Raw genomic sequence first — 25,449 nt, forward strand, 5'->3', positions numbered from 1 at the left:
ATATTAATGCTCAAACTGCGACAGCAACGAAATTCCTCGCGGGAGCACTAGGCAGAGGAAGGCCTTGCCGCATTATAGAAACATCGCTGAACGTTACTTTTACTTGGCGGGTGATCACTTCTCCAGCTCTTGAGCTCGCCGCTAAAAGTCCTGTCGCTGTATCTGGAAACTGATCACCCACTTCTTGGCACATTCGAACCAGGCCAATTTGTCGGAGATCTGGTCAAATATTGTCAGGCTTCATGTTCTTCGTTACTTGTCAATACTCTGCTCTACTGGGGATTTGTAAGCCTTGATGTAATAGGTATTGCAACTGTGCCCGAAAACGCTGATATTTCATCAGCAAATATACAGCGAAATCGAGAAACGTGCGAATAAATACGCGCAGCAACTCCCTACAGAGGCAGAGCGGCTTTGGGAGATTGAGAAAAGCTGTGATTCGGTACTCAACATTATGGCTGCTCAGATGCTAAGCCTAGCATATACGGGCAATGGGAAGGACCATGACGTGCTCCTCTTCCCAAATATACTCAGTTCAAATGGGCACGCAGATGGGTCTTCCGAAGTCGATGAGAAGACGGCTGCGTCAAAGCTTGCAAAAGTGCCAGAAGATATGATGCACACATATGCATTTGCGGCATAGGGCGTTTTCAATTGGGCAACGTAACGTTAAGCTTTGTTACAGCGCCACGGTTGATTGAACATAGTACTGACGACTCATCGACAACCTGGGTTGGTACACCTAACTTTCCCACCATACTAACAGTTCCTAGCGCCACTGGTAGCGACAGTCCAGCAGGCTTCAATCTCGCTCGTGCCGGCAATGCGACCGTGCCGGCAATGCGACCGTGGGGCATACGTTCCCAGCTATCTGTGCATTCTTGTGAATCATGTGGGAAGTCACGCTAGCTGATGTGACATAGCATGTGTCCATTGCTGGACCTGGGGACCTGGGATGACCTAATCTGTTGCAGTACTGCTTTATTGGCCCTGGCTGTGTCCGTACTATGTCTCTGACTCTAAGCCTGGGCGAGTTTAGTGCCCTGGAAATCCGCGGTGACGTGTATCTCTAGCTCTAGAATTGTCCCATATTGAAAATCCGAACCTGCAACTTTGAACTGGTATATAACAGCCTTCCTAATACTCGCTAGTCTTGAAATTCAGTTCTATGGATCCACGTAGTTGCATATAGTATATAATGGTATAAGCCGTCCGATTCTTTTTATAGGAAGTAAATGTGGTGTACTCCGCCAGCTTGGTAAATGTGGTCTTCACCCTGCCATCATCCCTGCGAGTGTAGCTCCCAGACAAACTCTAACGTTGTCTACAACACATTTGTACCCTATAGCTGGTTAGAATCCAAATTCAAAGGTAGCAAATGAGGTCCCTCTTTCAAGGCGTCCATAACCTTTGTGTGAGCCAGATCACCGGAAAAACAAATAACCACGAGCCACCAATGGTAGTATAAGTCCATCCATTCCCTGTAGCTTCAATCATCGGTGCACTTGCGGCTGTCATGCTAGCTCCAAGGAGGCTTTTCGCCACATTGAACGCAGCAACCACAGTCGCGGGCCGAGATGGATGCATATCCATAAGCAGCATCTGTATAGCTTTACCCATCCCCATCATGCAAAAGCATATGAAGAAAAGCAATACTAGTGGACCAGCTGGAAACACTCTTGTCTCAAGAGCCCATCCATAACCGACTACGAACAAGCTACATGCTAATAGCAGAGGAGCCGCCACCTGAAGTCGAGCTTTGTGAAAAGGGAAATTAGAGATTTCGCAGAGATGGTCTTTTTGTAAATCGATCCCCATCCTTCTTGCGTGGCGCCGGTAATTGCCATCAATTGGATCCCATTTGCCGATGACAAAGGTCACCACAAGTCCACCTGCAGCCATGGGAAGGTAACTGAGGCCAACACTAGAATCGCTGAAATGATAGATCTTGGAATATTGGGATGGAATGCTTGTCGTAATACACCAGAACCCAGCTGAGACGAACCCGGAGAGTATTAATATAAGCAATGATTTGATGTCTGAGAACACAACCCACATACCCAACAAGGTGCTCAAGGTGAATGATTTGCTTCTTGGCAGCCGAGCCTGAACATTTCCACGATGCCTCACCCGTCGATTGGCCCAGCTATCTTGGTACGATGAAGGCGCATGAGATCCATTGCCAACAACTGCACGACACGTCTCTGGAAGAAATGGTATGACCAGGACGGAAAGTACGGATCCGAATCCTGTCAAGACCCAAAAAACGACTCTCCAATCGCCATATTGAGAAAGCAGTCCGCCTAATATAGGCGACAATGATGGACCTAATATTGGACCAATCATGGTGAATCCCATGAATGAGCCACGGTCGGCAGGAACCACGCAGTCGGCGACCACGGCACCACTGATTGAGGCCAGTGCTGAGGCACCCAAGCTTTGAATGCAGCGGAGTCCAAGCAGTGCAGCATAATGAGAGTTGAGAGCAAGACCCAGACTAGATGTAGTAAAGATAATCAAGCCTAATATACAAATGACTCTCCTGCCAATCACATCAGAGATGGGAGCAATGAATATAGGGGCCACACCCTGACTAATCTTCGGCGCCGGTTAATTACGAACGTGATCAGCTTGGGAGGTTGCTTACCAGGTATACAGTAATGCTCAGATTCACTTCAGCGGTACTGATCTGCAGTTCCTGAGCTATGCTATTCAGTACGGGCGTATAGATATTGCCAGTCAGAGGGCCGATGAAAGACACGATTGAGGTAGCGAAGACAAGAATTCTCCTTTCCGACAGAGTGAAGATGGAATAAACGTTTTCCTGTTGGCTCGTCTGCTCATTCGGGTGGACTACCATATCATGAGAAAGTATCTCGTTCTCCTTCCTCAGGACCAGGGTTGTGTCAGAAGACAAGCTCCCAACAAGCATTGAAGTCATTTCTTATTAAGCAAATACGCTGTGATGGTGACGATACAAATTACAAAGATTAAGATGGATAAAGGATATATCCTGAGATCCTTTCCATCTTGTCGACTAGTGCCCTTTCTTAACACTTTCCCTTCTGCTCTTATCTCTCTCTTTCCCAGATACATCTACTTACCTAACAAAAATGCCAAGCGCGAGTATCCATGTTACAATCCCTGCTAGGACTAATATCCTAATTTATTCTTATACATCACCTCCGGATCCACTCAAGAAAGAGCGGAGATTGTCTTCGTGCATGATCGCGACATGCCCCCTAACACAAGCAGCTTCCATAAATCCTTTACGGGACAAGCCCTGCTGTGCAACTTTGACGTGAATCCGGTAAAATCAACTCGCGGATTAACGGGGGGAAGTAAAAATAAAAGATAGAATGTACAAAACTACGGTGTCAGGCTTTAAGAGAGCTGTGAGGTGGATGCTGAAGCACTGTTCTCAAAAGTTCGACGAAAACACCCCTGCCGCTTGATCTTTTTAGACTCACTACCTGGGCGCCTTTTTTACAAGGGAGGTACAGTAAGTGCCAAGAAAATCTAGCACCCATGCATAAACGAGTTCTTTAGCGGGTCACAACGATACAATACTAGACATGGGTGCAACTCTTGATCTCGATATCACAGAAGGACAAACTTGGGTTAGTCATTGAACTGGTACTCGCACCAATCTACTCTCTTACCCGTCCTAGACAGCATATAGCATGTGACACGAGCACTATCAATCGCCCAGGTATTGTGGACAGCCGATGTGTTCCGAGAGGCTCAAGTCGGAGGGCAACCTTGTCGATAGATATAAAGGTCGTCTTAGAAATCTAAATGAGTCGATGGTCATTATTTGTTCGCCCTAAACCATCAAACTATCCCACCGCGAACATGCAGAGCCGACACCATCACAAGCATGGGCTGAAAGGCGACAAGAATCACGCTCATGTAAGAGCCGTGGTTGTGAGCTCAGCTGTACCCAAGTCTCGCTTCAAAGCAGCCCACGCTTTCTTGCTTGACATTTTTCCGCAGGGAATAGGACTGGTCAGTCTGTCATGGCCGTTACATCTTATCCTTTCAATTACCAACAAGATGATTCTTTCAAGAGTAAGTCCTCAGGTTATTAATGACGCGTTAAAGCTCACTTCTTCATTAGTACCCCTTTCCCTGGATCTTAACTGCTATGCAGATGGCAGTTACTTCCATCGGCGCGACGATGATGATGCTGTCATCATCAGGCGAAAGGCTTACCGAGCATAGGAAGAGCTCAAATTTCAAAGCTTTGGCGTTCGCGTGTATTTTGACTTCCAATATCGTTTTATCTCATACATCTTTGTGAGTTGTTTTGCGTATACAAAGGTCAAATATACAGATTAGTAAGAACCCTCTAACTTTTCTATCCAATACAGGACAAGATTGTCATATCTTTCTCATCAAATTGCCCAGTCGTCAACACCAGTCTTCACCGTCGCTTTTAATCGTCTTCTAGAGGCTGGAAGCTGCTCAGTTCAAATGCTGCTTCCAGTTGGTCTGCTGGTAGGTGCGATCGCAATCATCTGCAGCGGTGACAATCAGTTTTCCATCTCAAGCTTCACTATCACTCTCGGCGGGGTCTTATGGACATCTATGAAGACCGTGATGACCCATCATTTGGTACGAGACAAGAAAGATGTGCCGATCACATATTTTCGCCATCTCCTCCGAAAAGTCTCCCTGATTGGGGCTCTCCAAGCCCTGGTATTTGCTTACGTGTTTGGCGACTTGGCCAATGTTCGTGATCTTATGATCACCAATAGTAGCTCAACGAATGCTGCTCACACATTCCCTTACCTTTTGCTCTTCCTGAACACGACCCTAGCATTTGTTGTTAATATTTGGTCCATGAGGGTAAACAGCAAGGTATCGCCGCTGGCTTTGAACGTAGCTGGCAGTCTGAAGATTTATCTACACATAGTCGTCAGTCTGGCTGTTGACACTATGATACTAGACATGTCATCTTGCGTGGGTCTGGTCATGCTTTCGATTGGTATGGTCTGCTTTATGGCATTTTGTTAGGCCGTGCCCTAATACTCCTCGCTACGCATGACCGAAATACTACTAAGTCTCTTCTTTGTTTCTGGGAGTCGTCATCTACTATAAGATGCCACTACATACAATGCGGGCACTTCGCGTACTTTCCATCTTAGCCTATACAAACTCGGGGTTTATATTTCATGGATGATTATCTTGGATTAAACAACGTTGTAGCTATATTTCGACTTCACGACAAATACAAGGTAGATAGCTACATATATCAAAATGTCAACGTCGCATTAAATGATACTGAGTGTTATAAGTTTACACTCTTGTTCAATCAATCGACAAAATACTATAGCAATTTATGCAGTTTATGTATTTATCGAGAGGTGTATATCCGCCGCACTGCTAATTGATCACCTCACCAGCATAACCTGTACAGTACTTACCACTTGTCAGGAGATCCGCCCTTTTGCCAGATAGCGATACAAACCTTGTGTTGCAGCGGTTGATTGGTGCTAGATACCCCCACAACTTCTCTTGGTCGTTCTGTACTCAATGGTAGTAACTAGCAATCCGGCAGGATATACGAGCTGCACCGGTCAGACTTAGACTAGAGTGTCACGCTAGATCTTTATGGGAAGGATTATACGATAGCCTATAAGAATTCTTACATAAAATGAATACACTATAGATGGAGAAGACTTGCCCGAAGGAATACACGATGTGTGGAGAAGACTTGCCCGAAGGAATACACGATGTGTGGAGAAGACTTGCCCGAAGGAATACACGATGTGTGGAGAAGACTTGCCCGAAGGAAGACACGATGTGTGGAGAAGACTTGCCCGAAGGAATACACGATGTGTGGAGAAGACTTGCCCGAAGGAATACACGATGTGTGGAGAAGACTTGCCCGAAGGAATACACGATGTGTGGAGAAGACTTGCCCGAAGGAAGACACGATGTGTGGAGAAGACTTGCCCGAAGGAATACACGATGTGTGGAGAAGACTTGCCCGAAGGAAGACACGATGTGTGGAGAGCCTTGTATCGTTGAAAAATGTTGCTCCACGAGTCTTTCGTGATAATTTTCAGGGGGATCACAAGTGGATACCAGAGCAGAAACAATGATTTTCGACAAGGCAAGTCAAGCTAGATTTTAACTTAGGAGACTTTCATGGACGACGCTTTTGCCGCAAATACTAGATCTCTCATGTAACAACCATGTATAATATGGAGATTATGGCGCTGGAAACACCCCGTTGAGATTACACTAAGACCTCGTCTATTATTTTCTGGTAATCACCAAATACGAACGAGATAAAAGTCGTATGCGTATATTGATCAAATTAGTCAGCGAGACTAAAATCTCGTTATGGTCTGGGATTTAGCAGTGCCGGCTGTTCACGGGCTTGGAGAACGAGGCATATCTTCTGAAGAGAATGATAAGCTTCACCTTGTCAGATGAGCTCAGAATCCAGCTTGTGATGACAAGTTCTCTTCGACTTAGGATACTAAACAAATCATGCAATGCAGTTCTCAGTCTACACAGTGGCACTGCAGCTTGCCTGTGCTTGTGCTATAGTATTCCTGAATCGTTCTTGGATTTCTCCGGGCTTAAGTCTGCATCATCACAATGTATCAACACCGACAGTCACAGAGACATCTTTCGTCAAACTCGATAGCCCTCAGATCCCTAGCATGGTGATGACCAAAGCTAGATTTCTCAAGGGCTTAGAGGGCCTCTATCCTGATGGCTTTGCTGATGTTGCTGCTCATGCTCATACACATATTGGCAAGCCATTAGTAGATTGGGTTGCCGGTGACCCTACTATTGTGATATTTCATCGAGGTTTTACACTCGCTGGCCCCGATGGTCTTCTCGTCGAACAATCGAGAACTGGAATCGAGTCTGTTTTCCAACTTGGCGGTCGCAATATCGAAATCGACACGACACCTCTTCGGGGCGCTCGAACTGTCAGCCTAGCACGGATGGATATTCTGAGAGCGGCTCGCAACGTGGGAGTCTTCCACGATTTTTATCTGCATAGGCAATTCGGTCAACCAGGAGCTTCCGAAGATTTGAACTGGGAAGCTGCCTCAGATTTGCGCATCAGTTATCAGATCTTTTCAGAGGAAGGCGAGCCTACAGATCAACGCATCTATACCAAGGAGGCACCAATTAATCTGGAAGATTACTGGGACGAAATCCACTTTTGTTACCCAAGATCCAATACTATACACGATCTGAGAGAGCAATCACCACTTGAGATCATTACGCAGATAATTGCAATCATTTCTGCTAAGGTCTATCCAGACGCTGAAGGATACATCACCGAGGGTAATTTATTTCACATTTATGCTTTTGGTTTTCCTGCAGGCGGACGGGACCTAGCTAAGCTTTTACGTGGTATACTGGGAGATATGGGCCTTGAGTATGACTTAAAAAAAATTCAAGTCATCCCAATTATATCAGCGTCTATGATGCACCTTGTCATGCGACGTGAAACGCACGGAGAGGAAGTATTCCAAAAATACCAGGGATGCGTTGACTTCCTTGAGAGCTTTTTAGAGGACTTTACCGTTCCTGCTTTCAATATTGGGGCGCGAATGCTCGACATATACGTCAATGCCACAACGCTCGAACTGAAGATGGTTAGCGTCCAGAGAGATTTCAAAGGTCAGATAACGGATCAGGTTAGAACTGTTTTCATCGACGACCACCTACTGCACCAGATCAAAGAAGATATGTACACCAAGCACAACAAACCAATAATGACAACGAACAAGGCAGCAGTGACGAGTTGGGGTGGGCAGGTATATCAGCACTGGTATAGGAGTAAGGACCTGGTATTGATGAATCCTGACACACGCATTGAGGATTTTGCGTTTCAGCAGCAATCTCTTGTGACCACAAGTATAAACAGTGGGTTCCACATCATTTTGACGGATTTTCCTCAAGAGGCGCTGGCTGTGCTAGCATTTCAGAAAGAAAACAAAATTATACCGGAGCAATTGATGCAAAAATTCACTCGGCCGCTGCTGAGTCAAGAAGAGCTTCGTGTGGTAGTCAGGAATTCCGGGAAATTTGCTTTGATGCAAAGCAGAATACCATAAGACATACGATGGATCAATTTTATGTATATTAGAGTCATGATTATTACGTCTCGAGTAGCGGCATGGGGAAAGCAAGTTGACTAAAAAGAAGAATATATTCGAAATACATTTTTGAAACGGTCTCTGATCGGTTTATTTCTATGCTCTATTAATATTATTAGATTCCCCATAGAAAGTGCGTCAACATCAATGAGGTGGTCAAAAATGTATGTAATCATGCTATTGCAAACAACGAGTTGGATAGTCTCGTCTCACTTAATTGCCCACTTGCGTCAGACAACATGATGGCGCAACCTTGGCACGAAATGTGGCCAGCAGCACCACTATCTGGACAATCATAATCTGGTAGCAAACTCAGAGCAGATGCGGATAAACAAAAATACGCAAAGGAGCTTTCAACTACAAAGGGCAGCAAGAAAAAATATCCTTCTTCACACTTGACGATTCTATGAACGAGGACATACGAATGAAGTTTTAAAGCAGCACTATCTCAAGACTTAAGTAAACCCAAAATGTAAAATAAGTGCATGTAAATTTGCATTGCAACAATGAATTAGTGTAAACCCCCCAACCCCCCCATACAAAATTGGGGATTCCATAATTGTTACCGACCTGAGTACTAATATAACACCTCATTGGATATACGCACTTACTTGGTAAGAGGGGTCAATATTCCTATAACTAAAGCGGTAACGTGGAGCCTCTTTACGACGCTAGACTACCTAGCGGGCTTTAGAAATTGGACAATGAAACCAGGAGCTTTGGTGGATACCATCGAATTGAACTACGATTCACAGGTATACGAAGGCTGCATCGAAGGCTTTGATTATTTACACTTCGGCGAATCTGGGCGTATTACCAAGACATTGCTACATAGTTACGATCCTTTTCCGATTGACATTCAATCCATGTACGAACAGCGATAACTCATAATTAGTATTTTCCCCTATTTCTTTCCTTTTTTCTATTTAACCCCCCCCCCCCCCCCCCCCCTCCAAAAAGGGCGCCTAGCTAGTTCTATTTATAACTTGGCTCCGTGTTCCGATTTTGCTTTCTAGTATCCTAGAACCACACATCTATCTTAGCACTATACGATTTACTTTTTTCAAGATATGTATGTTGGAATACCTTCAGTCGCCTAGATTGATTTCTCAAGATGAGCTACTTGGGCCCATTTCGTGCATTCGGTCAAGGTAAGAACAAGTCCTCCATCAATTTGTTTTTGGTGCTTGTCATACTAAATGAGTCTTCAGATCCGTTACGAGAACTCTTGTGTATCTGCTTAGCTGTGCCTCTCGGATTGAGCACGCATTTTTTTGCTCGCGGTAAGCCTATACAAGTATATATCACGATGTCTGTCTCCCTCTGTGCCCTTTTTCGAAGTGTATTAACCTAACTGTTTCGACTCACTAGCGTTGGGCTGGTACAGACAATCTTCTGCCCAGCACTCATTCCCAACCTTAGCAGTCTATTATTCCCAATTGTCGTCTTTTGGATCGTGAAACTTCGATTTAGCTCGGCTCGTGCCTCAGCCTGGCTGTCCGTGTTCCTTCTTGTCCACCTCGTTGCGTGTCACTGGAACAGATCTAGAGGCTCAACGGACTATTCCAGCTGGTCCGGTTCACTTGGATTGGTGAGTCACTTATAACTGTGCAACAGGACTTTGATTCACTTGAATATATACACGTTGGAATTTCTAACGACTTGCAGCTACTAGGGACTCCCTCCAAAAGTGCCTTTGTCCGCAAGGCGCACTCCAAACTTGTGTTAAAGGTGTAGTCCCCTTGACACGGATGAGCTCCAGACGATTTCTGACTGATCTGGCTCGCAGCTCGTTGATCTATGTTGGCAGTATAACCCTCGAGTACTCAATATCCAGAGTCTTAAAGATAGTAAAATCCAAAGAGGTTTGATACAGTCCAGCAGACCTGTCTTGATGAAGCCGTCTTCAATGTGGCAGTTCACGTCGTACCTTGTGAGCTACTCCTTACCCGAAACCAAACAACTTTAGTAATCTTGAACTGCGACAGCTCTTCTTCCCTACAATGTTTGCTGGATATCACATGTCTTTTACAGACTTTTGTGAATGGACCCAGCCATCTCAAGAAGCCTCAAAGCCACCCGGAGGAAACATGGCAAGGTCTCTACTCATACCAGTCATGAAATGCTTCGTCCAGGGTCTACTCTGGTTCAGCTCCCATTTGATCCTTCTCAACGTCTTTCCTCGCTCGCGCCTCCTTAATCTTTCAGAAGATGATTCATTTTGGTTCAGGTAAGTTTCGACGAATTCGAAAATACAGAAACTCTGCGTCACTAATCTCAATTGTAAAAGAACTATCATCACGTGCGCGACGTCTGTCACCTTTCGTTTCGCTTACTACGGCTTTTGGACACTTGCCGAAGCAGGTATTCTGTCGTGTGGTATCAACGCACCGAGAAGCATAGACCCTTTAGCTATTGAATTCGCACTTGAGGTAGATCAGTTTTGGCATAACTGGAACAGAACTACACAACAATGGCTTAGCAGATGCATTTACAGAAGATTGCCTTCTCGTTGCCAGGGACTGACTGGAGTGTACATAACGTTTCTAATTTGTGGAGTCTGGGTATGTTTTTATTACGACGATTATCAACGGTTGCGCGTAGTGCTAACCTCTCTTGCAGCATGATCTGAGGAGCAGATATTTAAGTGAGTCCTCCCATATCGTCGACAATAACGTATTGAAATTAAATTGATCCATCCCAAGTCTGGGGTCCTACAGCAGGGACGATCACCTGCCTGAGCCTATGTAAGCAACTTCGTATTATCGTTGACGCTGGAAACATACTAACGCATAGAAGACTTTCGTCGTCGACACAGCGGAGCGCTAAGAAAGTACATCATCAACGCCGATGGTCGTTCAAGCCTAAAGTTTATCCTGGTTACAATGCGTTGGGTTTTAGCACAATCGACGTTCGCTTTCGTAACTGCTCCTTATCTGACTTCAAACCTGGCTGAGTGTTTCCAGGTTTGGTCCAATGCCAATGTAAGAACAATCTACTAGTAAAATGCTCCCATCACTAATCGACCATATCAGTTTCTTGGATTGCTGGGCACCATACTGCTTGCTGCCTACTAGCTATGCTATTAGTACCACAACAATAATCTGTACTTCTGTTACAACACTTTTTATTTGAACACGCGATTGCTTGGAGTTACTTGGGCACCCGAGGACTCTAGGGCATCGAAAATGGTATAAATCATGCGTTGAGTATCTCGAGTGTGTATTTCAGAGGCGTAAAAAGCTCTTCTCATGATGGCTCGCTCCCATGCTGAATATGTCGATCATGGAGGGCTTTATTTCCAATTTGCAAAGATGAGAAGCTGGGCTGTAGGAATTATGTTCCGGAGTAACGTTGTCGGACAAAATACCAATAGGTGAAAGAAAAACAGCCATACCCTGAACTTCGGTCAGCTTCTCATTCGCCATCGATGCAATACGCCTTAGCTTAGATCGTCCACTGCAGGGCTCCTTGGTGTTTGTATGGACGATTTTCGTGGAAGAGACCTGAGCATGCTCTGAATCATGGTTGACAGAATCTTCCAGGCATTGCGAATGCTGCGGGAATGCAGGTACTTGCTCCTTAGAAAGAGCGGACGTAATGGCTGAGAACGGGATGCGAGCCAACATCAATAAGAGCTTCTATGTGCATCGGCGCAAATAAGGTGCGGACGGGCTGGCCTAGGATATTGAAGCACGCAGTGGCATGCATATTATGCTAGGCCGGAGCGCGCAAAATCAAAAGCCGCTATAGTCGCGACCAAGTAAGGCAGGACACAGCAATTCAATTTATTGTACAACGGCGGCGTTAGGGTCTTCTAATCACTCGGACACTGATAAAAGGTGAACAATACCGGGCTTCAACATTCAAAAGATAAGGTCCAAATGAGAGACCGAAGAGCAGCCACAGCGGGACAGCTTGAAGGTTCCGCCTTTACGGGGGCTTATTTTAAGTGGTGCAGAGTCCGCTGGTAAACAACTGATTTGACAACCTTCTCCGAATCACCCTGCAGTGCATTTGCTTTCTTAAGCTTCATTGGTATTGATTGTCAGTACGCATGGTAGTAATACAGATACTAGCACGGAATGCATTCCAACAGATCATTACCGGACTTGATATTGTTGACATACAGCCCATTGCGAGGCCAGGAACGTACCTTGCTTCTTCAAACTTCTGCTAGTGGATGCGACCGCGGGCATTGCGCCGTCCAGCCATAAGCCCCCGATTGCTCAAGTAGCCCTCTATCTTAGTACTCGGTTAACAAGGGCAAAAATAAGCGGAAGATGCTCCAACGCCTCGTGAATTTGAGATTAGCACTAGATGCTATGCGCGACAAATAGGTTTCACAATACATGGAATCCTCTGGGTGATGAAGTGGAGTGATGCACCTATTTTGGCTAGGCCAACTTATAAAACGAAAGTCCTGACGGACAAATCTTAACTCCATACCACGTCTCGCATAGTATGGAGCGGCCGTGATCCTGAAAGCGTTGCAAGGAATGCGCATGACTGTAGGAGACTTTGCTCGACGGTACTCTGCCTTGACCTTGATAACCAGACCTGGGGAGCGGTGTTTCTGCTGCACATCCTCTACAACGCTCAAAAAGACCTTTTGAAAGGCTTCATCGCTGGGAATCCCTGAAAATAAAATTATTAGTGATAGTTACCACCGTACCAAGTCGACTTACTACAGAGGTTCCCTGTTAGAAAGTGTTGAATCAAGCAGGATGTCACCAACCGGCAAGGGTCTATGCCCATCTTGTGGGCGGACTTGACATATTGTCCGATGTATGCTCGCGCCTTGAGCGGAAGACCATTGTCCCGAACAACCACGCCCGGTACATCGAACAGGGGCATGCCGTCTCCAAGGAAACGTTGGATCAGCAGCGCAAAGCATGTTTGCAAACCAAGATTGGGATGATGCGTTATTTCCAATTCCTTCGACAATCGATCATCGAGATGGAATACGGTAATCACATCAATGCTCTCGAAGAAGTTCACCCTCATTTTCACAATCTGAGCATGTGAGTAAGGTTGCTCCGGGGTTGTGATCCGAAGCAGAACGACCAGTTCTGTGTTGATACTCCGACAGAAGTCGCGACTACTTTGCACTTGTCCAGCCACCACCAGCAGGCGGAGAACACGAACACTTCTGTCATGTATTCGAGCCTCAATCCATTGTGCCAGGAGCGCCGCAGTATCTTTCAGCCCCCCTAGATCGTCTGCGAATACGACGATCAAGGTCGCAAGATGCCTTACAAAGGATGCATAGACACGATCCGGTCGCACAGATCCCAAATGATAGATTCTGGCCGCTGTCGGCACTGGAGCTTGACTAGCAAAAAAGTGTCACTTCATCAAAGTCGCAGCCGAACTTGTGCATGCATTGTTTCAGTGTGGCATTCAATCTGAACCCCACAGTGCACGGCATTACTATATTCAGATGTTCTAGAAAGTGATAATGACCAGCAAAGAGGACGCCAAAACCTTGCGGCGCGATCTTAGAAGCACAGCATTAGGCTTCGGGAAGAGAGGGGAACACAAGAGTGAGTTTCTGTATGATCATTGAACAAATCACAGACCAGGCCAGTGTCACTGTATGTGCAATTGGCTTCGATAAGGTTGAAGATGTCTCACTTCTCGGAAACTATGCCTACGCTTCATCGCGAGTGACATGAGATCCCGCCTTAATCGTCAAAACCTAGATATGACATGGGGGAGTTCATTCGACAATATCTTTGGACATTTGTCGAAAACTTCTTTCTCCTTCTTCCAGTATATAAGGAGCTTCCAGAAGTTCCAAGATTTTTTTTTTCTGCATCCCCTCGCCCCCCAAAGTACCAAACATTGAACCACACCTGGCCAGAACATTTAGTATTCCTTCTTATCACGCTATAAAGTATTACCCGTTATCATGCCCCTGAAATTAGACAACGAGAATGAGCTGCGAGAAGCCCAGGCGGCGCTCTTCAACATCAACTCCACCAGCGGCTGGTTACTGCTCAACTACGTCGGGCCCAGCACAGTCCACTTCTCGGCCGGCGGCGAAGGGGACATGTCCGAAGTGTCATCCCTTCTGGAAGACGACCGGATCCAGTACGGCCTGATCCGCCTCGGCGGCATACAGGAGAAGGGGTCCCTGAAGAGCACCATGCGGGACGTCTTCTTCACCTGGATCGGGCCCGGAGTCGGCATCATCGAGAAGGGAAAGAAGACGGCGTTCCTGGGGGACGCGCAGATGTATCTGCAGCCTTTCCACGCTGACATCACCATTCTTAACAAGAGGAATTTTGATAGGGAACAGTGAGTATTCTTTTACCCAGTGGTTTCTGACCCCTGGGGAGATAGTCACCAGGTCTTTAGGAAATCTACTAACACCAGGCACAGCGTGCTAGACCGTTCTCATCCTCTCTCGGGAAGTCACGTCATCGAATGAGCCGAAACCGCCATTTGAGATGGAAATGTGGACAGTCATAAGAGATGCGCAACTCCTCGACGCAATCTTTCTATCGCGTTTAGTAGTAAAAGTGTGTTCTCACCTTGGTTGGAAGCACGAGGTCACATATCGCGACTGTGGTTTACAACACTCAGTTACACTATCGAATCAGCTTGAGGAGATGCGCGCATCTAACAACCTTCCAAGAACAGTTAATGCAATGCAGGGCCAAAGTGATATCATCTGGACTTTTTGAGAGCAGGCAAGGCCCTGCAAGTCAGTCAGTATCCGCATTAAGCAAATCATACGTCCAGTCTTAGACCATATTCAGTCGTCTGATATGGTTAGGAATGCAATATCCTTCATAACCTTTATTTCGACAGTGCGATCTCTGGGCAATTACTTAGTCTTAGTTCGCTTAGTTTTCTGGCTGGCTAGAAGAAGTGGAGTGAAGGACGTGATGTATGCACATGACCCGAGTACATAACAGCGGATCGTCGCTTTATAAATGCCCAGGAATCAGTTTCGTCAGATTTTTGTATACAAGACCTCAGATGTTATTACCCCCTGTGTATGCATTTAAATGTCGACCGCACTTGAACGGATACCATTCGCCGCCTACAAAGCAGGCGTATCTGCGAATAAGGTGTTCATCACAGCGCCCGGATATCGTGAGCCATGCACCTCCGTCGCCTCGATTAAGTTTCTAATCTCGTTGACCTCATCCTTCGTGAGCTGAACCTCTAAGGATCCAACATTCTCTTCCAAATACTTAACCTTCTTCGTTCCAGGAATCGGAATAATATCATCTCCTTGTGCCAGCAACCAAGCTAGTGTCAATTGTCCTGCCGTACAGCCCTTCTTCTTTGCAATGGCAACCATCCTATCAACCAGCCCAAGGTTCTTCGGGAAGTTCTCCTTTGAAAATCGAGGTACAAATCTCGTTGGAGGGAGAACTACCATTTCAGCTGCCCATAAATTTATGACAGCTCCATCGAAACAACAAATCACGAAAACTGCTATGCAGTCCAGACTTTCTTCCATTGTCCAGAGGTGCAAATGTGGGATGAAGAAGCATTTTCTTCGACGGCACTCTCAATTGCAGATTTTAATTGGTGATTTCGTAGAAAATTGGTTACCATGGCAAAGACGTGCTGGAGACGCCGAGGACCCAGGGCCCTGAACGGAAGACTTTAGTTCCAGGCTTGTAGCCCACCGTCGCTTGACTGATGCAGTGGACCAGGAACAGACCGCTTGCTGCCGTCATTTTTTGGGCTTTGCAACAGCCCGCTGAGTCAGCGGTAAAATGGAAGTCACCGTCGGCCGATCCGCCCAACTCTACTTGACATTCGCAAGACTCTAACAGTCTCGAGTGCCGACGCGCTCCAATAGTTGAGGGGGCACAATAGACTATGCGGCCAATGGCAAAGTCGTGATTATCGAAACAGCCGACTCCAAGCTACAAGCTGGTTCTCGAGGACTGCCCAATCTATGTCGAGTCCGTCAAATCTCTTCGTGAGATCACGTTCGGCACGGTCTGATACGTGTACGGTAACGCTTGTTTCAGCGGCCCGATATGTTTTGTTAGATGACGGCTTAGTATCTACGATTTTCTGTAAATTATGTCGGAGTGCTCGGGGCTTGTATGCTGACGATGCGATCTTCTTCCCAAATTTGTCCATTGAGAATATAGTACGACGACGGTTGCGGGAGAAAGTTGGAGTTTCAATAAGATTAGCCCGTTAAAAGCTCTTTCGAGAAATTTAGAAAAGAGTGCGCCACTCGGAATCTAGAAGGATGCCGTGAACGACGTTGACTCTCTGAAAGATGTCGCAATTTATGGTTCATGGACTCGCAGAGGTCAGTATAGCTGACCACATTATGACTCATTACCTTGTAACCAAATATTTTTCGCTAATGGTTGTCGTCTACGTAATCTTTCAAGATTATGAGACGTTAGACGAGAGAGTGTGTTTATGTCGCAATTGTGACGTAATTCGTGAAGTTGACCGTGGGTGTATCCTGTTCGTTCTGGTCGTAGAGGTTTACTTACCGGGCAACATTTTACTTAGACTGGTGGTTTCAGCACCCGCAAGCATCCTCCGGCGAATGACTACGTCCGAACAGTTGCGTCACAAACAGTTACATCACAAATAGTTACGTCACAATCGTTGATGTTCGACGCGGCGGAAGTTAGCCGGAACTGTATTTCTAGTCGCTAAAATCGTCGGTGACGGGGTCTAATTCGGAGCCATAAGGCAGTTCTGTGTAACGTGATTGTACCCTTGAAAAAAAGAAGGGCTTCTTAGGCACTATTTTAAGGTAGGGCGGAATGGATTAAGATTTTCCGTTACGAGTAAATATTAAGAAATTTAGCCTTATAAGCAAAGTCTGTTGATAGTAGCGTGTGCTGATATTAAATCACTGTTTAACTTTTATAGCTCTTGCTAAACCCCCGAGTTTGAGTTTATCGAAAGGTAAGCTTCATGACACTCCGAGTTAAACTTTAGTATACATCATATCTTTATAGCTTGCAACTAGGTCATAGGTTTGGGGCATAGAAGAACCTTCCACACCCTCATTTTCGAGACTGTATTAAACAATAAGCTTTTATATTAAAATTTGAGCAGGTGCGGTTCCTCTACGCTGGGCCAGAAAAAATGCAAGGTAGTATTTTTTGAATAGTATGTTCTTAGGACTAACGACATATCTGATTGGAACTCAGCGGATGCAAGAACTGTCATTAGCAGGGCCGTGGAAGGAGCAAGTACTGAGACTCGACAAAGACTCGACAAAGCGAGAGACAGAGCATTGTGGGAAGCAATGCTAAGCACGACACCCATTAGTTTTTATGTCACAGAGAATTCTACGATGATCACCTGGGCTAGAGTTAATGGATCGCTGCTCGCACACATGGGGCTGTCGGCGAAGTGGTAGTGCCTTGCTGAGGGACCGGTGGATTCGAAAGGGTGAATTGTGGTAATTGAAAGATTCCTCACCAAAAGACGGGGAAATCCCAGCTCTAATCACCAAGGAAAAAAAGGTCGAACGAAGAGGCTGTATTGTTCAAACGCAATTGAATGAAAGATAGTCGGCTATCGGAAAGAATTATCCGACTACTTTATCTTGCTCCAGCTCTTTATCTATCTCTTGGCCCTTGTGCTGTGCCTGGGGCTTAGGGGGTTGTCCATCTGCCCAGAATACACCCTCTTTCCTTACCTGCTGCTGAATAAGGAGGACTGCATTAGCACTTTTAAATTTCACTGATTCATACATGCATCGTAAACAGTTCGACGCCCTTGAAAATTATGACCGGGAACGAATCCACATCGCCCGGGGAGTCTGAAGTGAATCCTTGACGTCCGCAGCAATGGGAAACAATACCGGGCCAGATGGATTCACAATTTGAAAGTAGTCAATAAATTTGAGCTAGCCAAATCAGGGAAAGCATTCAAGAGTTCACCTTCTACTCGTGTGCTTTGGAGAGGTATAATGTCGCTTTCACGTGCCCAACTCTCGATGGCTGACCGGATGTCTTGCTCGGGCCGACTCGTGACCAGAAGATGGATATTAGCGGCATAGTCTCTGATGCTCTTGCTGTACGAAAGCAAGTCGGACGTCGAACCTTATTTCCGTGCGTGACATTCGTCGAGCGCGTCCAGGACAATCCAGGTGTCGCTGTCGTGTTGGTGTTCTAGCATGTTTTGTAGGAGAGAAACAATGATTTCTGGTCTGCTGGCGACCTCCATTGTCACAAGACGAATAGAGAACATCAGCCTCTTTCCGGACCTCCTTTCGTTTGAAGTATAGCTGAGCGATGAGTGATCGAACGGTCTTGTCGAGGGACTGTTTATGGACATCATTGAAATCGAAGTAGAAGTATAGCAGAGTTTGAGCGGATCCCGTGCTTTGTTCCAGGTCCGCGACGACGGAAGAGCTCAATGCCGTCTTGCCGCATCCTGGTATGCCATAAAGCCATAGGAACGAATTTCGCTCTACCTTCCATCTCGTGGACGAGTCTCTCCGACCGGCATCCACCCATCGCTGTCACACCAGCCAGGCTCGATTGCCATACTCTGTGGCTGTCCAGCCACATCTTTCGACGCTCGACGATCTCGCCAGGCGCTTGTATACGTCTTCGCCGACCTCTACGACTTGAAGCGGCGCTGAGTACATTTCCAGGATGGAAGTCTTGTTATTCAATAACGAGTTGAGCTCCAAGTCAGCATTCGTGTAGTCGAAAAGGCCGATGTACCTCAGGGAATGCGGTATCCAATCAATCCCCATATCGTGTTTATCGTGTTCATCGTTATTCTCATCGAGGAGCTTTGTTTAGGAAGAGGGTTAGAGATTAGCGAGGTCGAGCGTCTGTTCAGGCCCAAGGTGCTTGGTCAACGTGCGCAGCATATCGATATGACTGGCATCGATGACGCTGCCAGTCATATCGATATGCTGCGAGGTTCAAATGAGCGCAGCGTGGCCGGCAAGTGAGGGAGCACGATGGCGATATCGTCCGCATTGAGACGCTGTCGAGGTATGGTGTCGACAGCAAGACTAAGAAAGACAAGTTGCTTGGCAGCAGGATGGTTGGTGAGAAAGTCAACCACTCCTTTTGCTGTCAAGAGTCTACATTTTGCTAGATTTAGATGAGAAAGTCTGGCCGTATGTGGCCGTCACGTCCTGTGTGATCCCGATTCTCACGCACGGCCTTGAAGTCTGGTACCCAGACGGGAAAGGACGAGACAGGGTAACACGACTTCGTCATGCCGTGTCAAGAAAGACCTCCAGCAGATGCAGTCCGTTCTACGAACGGCAATGAGAGCCATTCTGCCTGTGTGGAGAACGCACCCAAGCATATTCTGCATTTCGAGTCGCAGATGCCGCCGGCTGAGATACTGGCAGAGTCCATCCGCCGACGCCATGGTTTCCGGCTTGGGCGGGTCGACAAAGAGCATCCACTAGTGCGGCGGCTGCCACTACAGGCGCGAAAGGACCCCACAAGACTCCAGAGATGCCATCAGCTAGTCACATATTTCCGAGGCCAGAATTGGTCCAGCTATCTTTCAAGAAACCACCACATCGGGGAGGCAAGGATGGAGAAGCTGAGCTGTTCAAAGAATGGCTCCAGGAGAGAAATGAGGAAGAAGAGCTGATCGTGTACTCGGACGGCTCGCAGTTACAGGAAAAGGGAGACAAGCGCACAGGCTGGGGGTGCCACCCAAGAAGTGTACCGAAACCGAGGCCGGCTGCACCGGGCAGAGGTCTTCGACGCCGAAGTGCACGGAGCGTTGCAGAGACTCGCAGCGGCGGGGACGATCGGGCCGGATAAACGACTGCTTGTTTGTCTGGACAACACATCCATGGTGGAGGGACTAAATGGATCACCACCGGAATCGTCACGAAGCACATTCATCGGCATACCATTATCATTCATTGACTGTTGTCTTTGGCTTTCCGGAGGTGACGCTCAGCAAAATCCTCGCGGTCAAGCATTGCACCGACTGACGAACCTCCACTCCCTCTAGACGTCGTATCTTGGTCTATTATAATTGCGTGGAAGCAGGTCCACGCCAAGTGTTGTAGTTGCCCCCTATACATCATGAAAAAGATGCCCTAACTGATGCAACTCCGTCCACGGTTCAACATCAATGGTATATGTAGTGTTTTTCTTCTTCTTTTTACCATGGAAACACCGGTAGGGTCCATGAATGTTTGCCGCTCTTGTAGGCGATATTTGTGGATTGGAGTAAGTAGAAGTGATTAGATGAACTTCGACGTGGCGGTGCTCAAGTCGGTGAAATCGAACGGTTTCGTGACATAGTCACTGAAGTCGGCCTGGAGACATTTCTCTTGGACGTCTGACATGACGTCGGCCGTCAAGGCTATTATCGGCAGTCTGCTGTACTTGTTTTTTTTCTCCCATTGCCGGATATCTCGACAAGCTTGATAGCCATCCTTGCGAGGCATATGGAGATCACACTATACCTAATTAGCCATGAGGTTCAGGTGGATTAACGCGAAAGAGGCACATACGAATACAAGCGAGTAGAAACCAGGCCGGTGTGAGAACACCTTTTCGGTACACTCCACACCATCGTTGGCTATCTCTGCAACGATGCCAACTTTCTTCAAATATCTGACCAAGACCTTTTGGTTGATAGGGTTATCCTCGACAAGCAGCACCTTGTAGCCTTTGTTTCCAATACGCTTTTCGAGATCGATATAGCTCTGCTTTTGGAACTCCACCATCTGGGCAGCAGTTAAGCGGTTCCGGTCGATGCTAAGATCACGCAGTTTCGCGGGATCGAAAACAGCAGCAAAGCGTGAAGGCTTCACTGGCTTGCAGATGAAGGTGACCAGCTTCTGTGCTAGAAGCTTGAGGTGATCGTTATCTGAAGTAAGCTTGAGAACAGCCTGGCGTTGTACAGAGTCGGACAGAACTAGGACTGAGGTCTTCCCACCTGAAGAAGACGTCACCTGGTCAACCATGTTGGTAACCTCTTCGGCGGAAGGTAAGTTGAGGACGATGTATGTGAAAGTAACGGCCTCTAATCGACCTATCAGTTTCCAAGCTTCCTCGACGGTACCCAGAGCGGTGATCCGATGAGGCACATCCTTGGGTAATGTTAACTCAATGTGCTTAGTGGTGGCCTCCCTGCTGAAAGTCCAAGGACAAATGATGAGAATTGAGTGCATAGGGGTTATGGACTGGTCAGCCTTCAAGAAATCCGGGGTTGGGGTGTCGCATGGTGCTAAAGCTCCGAGAGGCATCTCCAACTTCATTTGCGACAAGTCCTGGCCGCTTGCCTGGGCAGCTTCGCTGAAATGGACAAACCCATTGTTAAGGGATGACATGGATGATCGCGTCGAGCGTACTGATGGGTCAGAGCTCGCAGAGGACGTAAGCGTTTGGGAGACAACGCTAGCATCTGAAGAGGGACTACTAATGGATGGGCTGTCTGCGACCTTTTGCATTGAGAACGGGCGCACCATCGACGCTGCTGCCGAGCTTTCCTCCGAAGTCGCTTGCGTCAAAGGTGCGACAGGCGGTGTAATCGGCAAACTGGGATGATCTGTCGCTGTTGGTAGACCTAACTTGACTGTGAACGTGAATATCGAGCCTTTGCCCGGTACAGCAGTCCCATCCATTTTCCCACCGTGGAGTTCTACAAGTTGTCGCGAGATTACCAGACCTAGACCACTACCACCGTGTTGGCGAGTGCTGCTTCCGTCGATTTGACTGAAAGGCTTGAAGATCAGCTCGGATTCCTCTTTCGTGAAACCGCGACCGGTGTCAACAACGGAAAATTCCAGCATGGTGTGATCACCTTGCTCTTGGCGTTGTGTAACCTTGCACCGACTGAAAACCTCGCCTTGGCTGGTAAATTTGATAGCATTGCCAATCACGTTGAGTAACACTTGACGAATGCGGGTTTTGTCACCCTTGACCCACAAAGGCACGTCTTGCTCGACAACATAGTTTAGCTCGAGTCGCTTGGTTATCGCCATCGTAAAGACAAGTTCGTTAACTTCCTCAATGAGGGAGCGAGTATGGAACCATTCGAAGTTCAGTTTCATCATCCCAGCGTCAACCTTCGAAAGATCTAGAATGTCGTTGATGATCATGAGTAAGCTGTTTGCACTGGTCTGTATCGTATTCGTGTAATCTCTCTGTTCTTCATTGAGAACCGTATCCTGCAGGAAGCTGGCCATGCCCGAAATGCCTATCAGAGGTGTCCGGATCTCATGTGACATGTTGCTGAGGAAGAGTGCTTTCGACTCCATCGCTTCTTTGAGTTGGGCCTCGAGAAGTTTGTGATCATTGATATCGGTGGCAGAGCCGAAGTAGGAGCACTCGCCGGTGCCAAAGTTGATATTATTAGTCTCCACACATCGGACTAGATGCCAGCGATATTCTCCAAGCTTAGATTTGAGCCGAAGCTCAGTCGTGTATGAAAGACGCCCGGTGCTATCAGTTACCACCTTGATAATGCCTTTCTTTACCAGCTCACTAAGGTCCGCAGAGGGCAAGGAGAAGCTGGAGCCACTGCCCGACCTCTCTGATGATATCCTGCATTTTGCCAGATCTTGGGGGTGGACAAAGTCTATGAAGCCCAACCCAAGCGAATCTTCAAAGCTTTGTCCGGTATACGAAAGCCACTGTTCATTTGTAAAAATGATTCCATGTTCCTCGGTAGCAGCAAAGATGATCTGGGGGATCAAATTGGCCAACAAGCGATGCTTAGCTTCAGATGCTTCTATCTCCTCCTGCCGAGCTGCCATCAACTCGGCGACTTTTTGATCATGGATGTCCATATAAGAGCCAATGAAGTAGACAGTGATTGCCCGTTTGTCCTTTGATGCAACAGCGCGGGTTTGATGCCATCGATAAACACCGTCGAAGCGACGAAGGCGAACGGTGTATGCGAACTGTTCGCCTGTACGGAGCGAATGAGACCACTTTTGAATATAGTCGTCTCGGTCTTTAGGATGAACAGACCCCCAAGGATCGAGAATGAGATCAGCAACAGTCTGACCTCGATATGACAGGTATCTGCCGTTGACCCACATTATTTCTCCCGTGGTTGGCCAGGCCACAAAGACATGAACCGGTAAGGAGTCCAACATGAGACCCTGCAACCTATCTGAGGGAGGCAAGATGCTGAGTTTGTCTTCCCGCGCCGGTATTTGATTTACCCAGCTACCTGACGGTAAGGACTGGAAGGTTGTGGCAAAATCAGCACCGTATGAGTGCAATTTCGTGTGTCTCTGACTGCTTTGCCCATTATTGGGTCCGAGCAGGGCTTGGCCGATCTCCTCGAGGGCGGCTTGTTCCTGTGCGGGATAAGGAAATGTTCTTTCGTGGGGAATATGCAAAGCGCTGCCGAAGTCCACGCCCGCAGGTGTACTTGGTTGAATGCTCTGTCCACTGCCTGTCTGTCCGTTTGGTGTTTTGAGCGACGGCGGAGTGTCCTCAGAGCCTCGTCCAGGGCGGTAGCCAGGGGTGCCTGGCGCGACATCTTGGCTTGCAGCTACTGACTGAGCGGCAGCGGCGAAGTAGCCGCCACCACCAACCATACCAAGACTTGTGCTCGTTGTCCGTTTTTCCACGACCAAACCGAAGGAGTTTGGGTCCCGCTCGATTGATCCTTCGGGTGAATGAGCAGCACTGCGTGTTGCACCTGATGCCTCACTGGGGCTTGTCATGCTCCCAGCAATAGATTGTTGCCATGGATGTTCTGATGGCGTGTACTTCATCTGTGCATATAAAACAGGACCCGCGAAAGGGCGCCCAGCAAGGCCAAGTGCACCGAAACCAGCTGTGGCGGGTCTTTTCCGTTGCAGCCCAGATACTTTGGTCTCTAAGTCGGAGTAGTGCTGACACAGCGAGAACGATGTTGCAAGATGGGAAGCCAGGTGCTCTACAGAATATCGTAAGTTTGACGGATAGGGTATGAGAGGACTCAAAATAGATAAGATCGCTATAGGGTAATGACGACTATCTTCGGGTAAGTCGGATCGAGACGGCGGCTCGGAGAAGCCCCATACTGCCGTCGCGTCCGCACGACCACGGGAAGCAGTCTTCTGTGCTAACGCCGCTGATTCCAGGTTGAATGTTCTAACTGGTTTCGAGAGTAATATATGTTTTAATGGGATATGAAGAACAGTCCACGAATTGTCCACGCCTATAGTTTTGGGAGGTTGACTGTTGGTGTAATCAATAGGACTGCGACCCGGGTTGAACAAGTCTTCATCCACCATCGCATCCGTGAAAAAGGGAATTTCTGAGGGGTCTACCTGGACAGTAGGTGAATGTGTCGGGAGCTGCGACCAGGGAGATGGTGGCGCTTGTTCGTACTCCTCATATCTTCGTGTTGGAGGACGAGGTTCTTCGTCATCGAGTGCTGTGAGCAAATTCGACCGCTTGGACATCCTGTCGCCACCTGTTGCCGTTGTACTCTGATTGGGTGGCCCCGCCTCTGTTGCAGTGGCCAGAAAGGAAGATAACTTCGCGCTTGATTGGATTCGTGTGGGGTTGGGCCAATTTGACTTCTTTTTGGATTTCTCGTCGAAGGCGGGATCAAGATGTGGGTAACTGCGAGTCACAGCAATGACTCTGCCGCGTTCGATGACACACTTGATACCGTTATGATCAATGAGAGGATCGGCCTCAAGTTCCAGTTCCTGCAAACACAGGAAGTACTCGGCCTCTTGCTTCAGGGCGCGAGCCAACTGGTGCCCCCCGACTTGGAATGGGTTGTTGCTGTTCAATGGCATCGTGCTCTTCGAGCGCTTGCTTATTAAGACCAGGCCGAGGTGAACTTAGCACTCGTTTCTCGCCAGCTAGGAAGTAGCTATTATTCCGTGGCATTGCAGCAGGTCTCTGCGGTGTGGTGCTTGGGCTTTCTGCAGATTGGGCTGCTCTTGACTCCTTCTTATTCTCGTAAGACGTGAAGGAATGCTGACTCTGAATTCCTGGTCGCAGCGGCATATCGCTCCGTTGGGACCCCGCCAGATTGGATGCCGTCTCCGACACATCCACACTGCTTGGAAACATGCTGCTCCTCCCCATATATCCCATGCTGTATTCGTCCTCTTCCATGGGGTTGTAAGTAGCTTTCTGGGCCCAAGGCACACTCTCAAGATCCGTCGCATCAGCCGATACTGAAAGCGTTGCCCGCTCAGCCCTGTAATGCTCCTTCATTATTTGAACCACTGTGCACCACCAAGCATCCAGTCCAGGTTCAGCGCCAAGCATTAGAGCCAACTCATATAAATTTGGTGTGGGAAAGTCGCAATCCGTCAAAGGAGCAGCGCCAGGAGGTTGAAAGGTCATGGTTGATGCAGGGGTGGAAGGGTCTGAACGAAACTGAT

At 47.5% G+C, this 25,449-nt stretch overlaps 11 protein-coding genes across 11 annotated transcripts; 5 read left to right on the forward strand and 6 right to left on the reverse strand.

The window, feature by feature from the left end:
- The first annotated feature begins 314 nt into the window (after positions 1-314).
- On the forward strand, positions 315-688 carry BKA67DRAFT_217558 (uncharacterized protein). Its single transcript, XM_046095543.1, has one exon. It carries the CDS (start codon positions 455-457, stop codon positions 641-643), a length of 189 nt encoding a protein of 62 aa, XP_045962817.1. The 5' UTR covers positions 315-454; the 3' UTR covers positions 644-688.
- A 704-nt stretch (positions 689-1,392) lies between these two features.
- BKA67DRAFT_533726 (major facilitator superfamily domain-containing protein) lies at positions 1,393-2,941 on the reverse strand (the record flags this gene model as incomplete). Its single annotated transcript, XM_046099746.1, has 2 exons — positions 1,393-2,598; positions 2,648-2,941. The coding sequence occupies 2 exons, from the start codon at positions 2,939-2,941 to the stop codon at positions 1,393-1,395; spliced, it is 1,500 nt and encodes a 499-aa protein (XP_045962818.1).
- Positions 2,942-4,120: 1,179 nt separating this feature from the next.
- Positions 4,121-5,019, forward strand: BKA67DRAFT_514609 (uncharacterized protein; the record flags this gene model as incomplete). Its single annotated transcript, XM_046097660.1, has 2 exons — positions 4,121-4,299; positions 4,374-5,019. Coding segments are annotated over 2 exons (825 nt in total), but the record flags the coding sequence as incomplete, so codon positions are not given.
- A 1,490-nt stretch (positions 5,020-6,509) lies between these two features.
- BKA67DRAFT_656766 (uncharacterized protein) lies at positions 6,510-8,096 on the forward strand (the record flags this gene model as incomplete). Its single annotated transcript, XM_046107003.1, has 1 exon — positions 6,510-8,096. One exon carries the CDS (start codon positions 6,510-6,512, stop codon positions 8,094-8,096), a length of 1,587 nt encoding a protein of 528 aa, XP_045962820.1.
- A 1,156-nt stretch (positions 8,097-9,252) lies between these two features.
- Positions 9,253-11,215, forward strand: BKA67DRAFT_533729 (MBOAT, membrane-bound O-acyltransferase family-domain-containing protein; the record flags this gene model as incomplete). The annotated part of the gene is made up of 10 exons (XM_046099747.1): positions 9,253-9,289; positions 9,350-9,421; positions 9,612-9,729; positions 10,004-10,071; positions 10,173-10,368; positions 10,429-10,702; positions 10,761-10,785; positions 10,844-10,885; positions 10,938-11,122; positions 11,174-11,215. 10 exons carry the CDS (start codon positions 9,253-9,255, stop codon positions 11,213-11,215), a joined length of 1,059 nt encoding a protein of 352 aa, XP_045962821.1.
- Positions 11,216-12,314: 1,099 nt separating this feature from the next.
- BKA67DRAFT_689691 (uncharacterized protein) lies at positions 12,315-13,385 on the reverse strand (the record flags this gene model as incomplete). Its single annotated transcript, XM_046109112.1, has 3 exons — positions 12,827-13,385; positions 12,588-12,776; positions 12,315-12,379 (listed from the first exon to the last, which is right to left on the reverse strand). Exons 1-3 carry the CDS (start codon positions 13,143-13,145, stop codon positions 12,315-12,317), a joined length of 573 nt encoding a protein of 190 aa, XP_045962822.1. The 5' UTR covers positions 13,146-13,385.
- Positions 13,386-13,897: 512 nt separating this feature from the next.
- On the forward strand, positions 13,898-14,883 carry BKA67DRAFT_217577 (uncharacterized protein). Its single transcript, XM_046095544.1, has 2 exons — positions 13,898-14,441; positions 14,526-14,883. Exons 1-2 carry the CDS (start codon positions 14,053-14,055, stop codon positions 14,572-14,574), a joined length of 438 nt encoding a protein of 145 aa, XP_045962823.1. The 5' UTR covers positions 13,898-14,052; the 3' UTR covers positions 14,575-14,883.
- Positions 14,884-15,192: 309 nt separating this feature from the next.
- BKA67DRAFT_512060 (NADP-dependent oxidoreductase domain-containing protein) lies at positions 15,193-15,456 on the reverse strand (the record flags this gene model as incomplete). The annotated part of the gene is made up of 1 exon (XM_046097445.1): positions 15,193-15,456. One exon carries the CDS (start codon positions 15,454-15,456, stop codon positions 15,193-15,195), a length of 264 nt encoding a protein of 87 aa, XP_045962824.1.
- A 1,495-nt stretch (positions 15,457-16,951) lies between these two features.
- BKA67DRAFT_558487 (uncharacterized protein) lies at positions 16,952-17,672 on the reverse strand. Its single transcript, XM_046102323.1, has 2 exons — positions 17,205-17,672; positions 16,952-17,051 (listed from the first exon to the last, which is right to left on the reverse strand). Exons 1-2 carry the CDS (start codon positions 17,415-17,417, stop codon positions 17,022-17,024), a joined length of 243 nt encoding a protein of 80 aa, XP_045962825.1. The 5' UTR covers positions 17,418-17,672; the 3' UTR covers positions 16,952-17,021.
- Positions 17,673-18,601: 929 nt separating this feature from the next.
- BKA67DRAFT_558491 (uncharacterized protein) lies at positions 18,602-18,997 on the reverse strand. The gene has a single exon (XM_046102324.1). It carries the CDS (start codon positions 18,859-18,861, stop codon positions 18,622-18,624), a length of 240 nt encoding a protein of 79 aa, XP_045962826.1. The 5' UTR covers positions 18,862-18,997; the 3' UTR covers positions 18,602-18,621.
- Positions 18,998-20,334: 1,337 nt separating this feature from the next.
- BKA67DRAFT_656771 (uncharacterized protein) lies at positions 20,335-25,411 on the reverse strand (the record flags this gene model as incomplete). Its single annotated transcript, XM_046107004.1, has 3 exons — positions 20,335-20,553; positions 20,608-24,759; positions 24,809-25,411. 3 exons carry the CDS (start codon positions 25,409-25,411, stop codon positions 20,335-20,337), a joined length of 4,974 nt encoding a protein of 1,657 aa, XP_045962827.1.
- Positions 25,412-25,449: the final 38 nt, after the last annotated feature.

This window comes from Truncatella angustata (genome assembly GCF_020726525.1).
Source record: "Truncatella angustata strain MPI-SDFR-AT-0073 chromosome Unknown BKA67scaffold_2, whole genome shotgun sequence".
Classification (NCBI taxonomy): domain Eukaryota; kingdom Fungi; phylum Ascomycota; class Sordariomycetes; order Amphisphaeriales; family Sporocadaceae; genus Truncatella; species Truncatella angustata.

Coding starts and splice junctions, on each gene's coding strand:
- BKA67DRAFT_217558 (XM_046095543.1), top strand. CDS start 455: ATGGCTGCTCAGATGCTAAGCCTAGCATATACGGGCAATGGGAAGGAC.
- BKA67DRAFT_217577 (XM_046095544.1), top strand. CDS start 14,053: ATGCCCCTGAAATTAGACAACGAGAATGAGCTGCGAGAAGCCCAGGCG. Junction 14,442..14,525: donor AGGAATTTTGATAGGGAACA/GTGAGTATTCTT, acceptor CACCAGGCACAG/CGTGCTAGACCGTTCTCATC.
- BKA67DRAFT_558487 (XM_046102323.1), bottom strand. CDS start 17,417: ATGGGTGTCGTGCTTAGCATTGCTTCCCACAATGCTCTGTCTCTCGCT. Junction 17,052..17,204: donor CCAGCGTAGAGGAACCGCAC/CTGCTCAAATTT, acceptor CATGAAGCTTAC/CTTTCGATAAACTCAAACTC.
- BKA67DRAFT_558491 (XM_046102324.1), bottom strand. CDS start 18,861: ATGGGGATTGATTGGATACCGCATTCCCTGAGGTACATCGGCCTTTTC.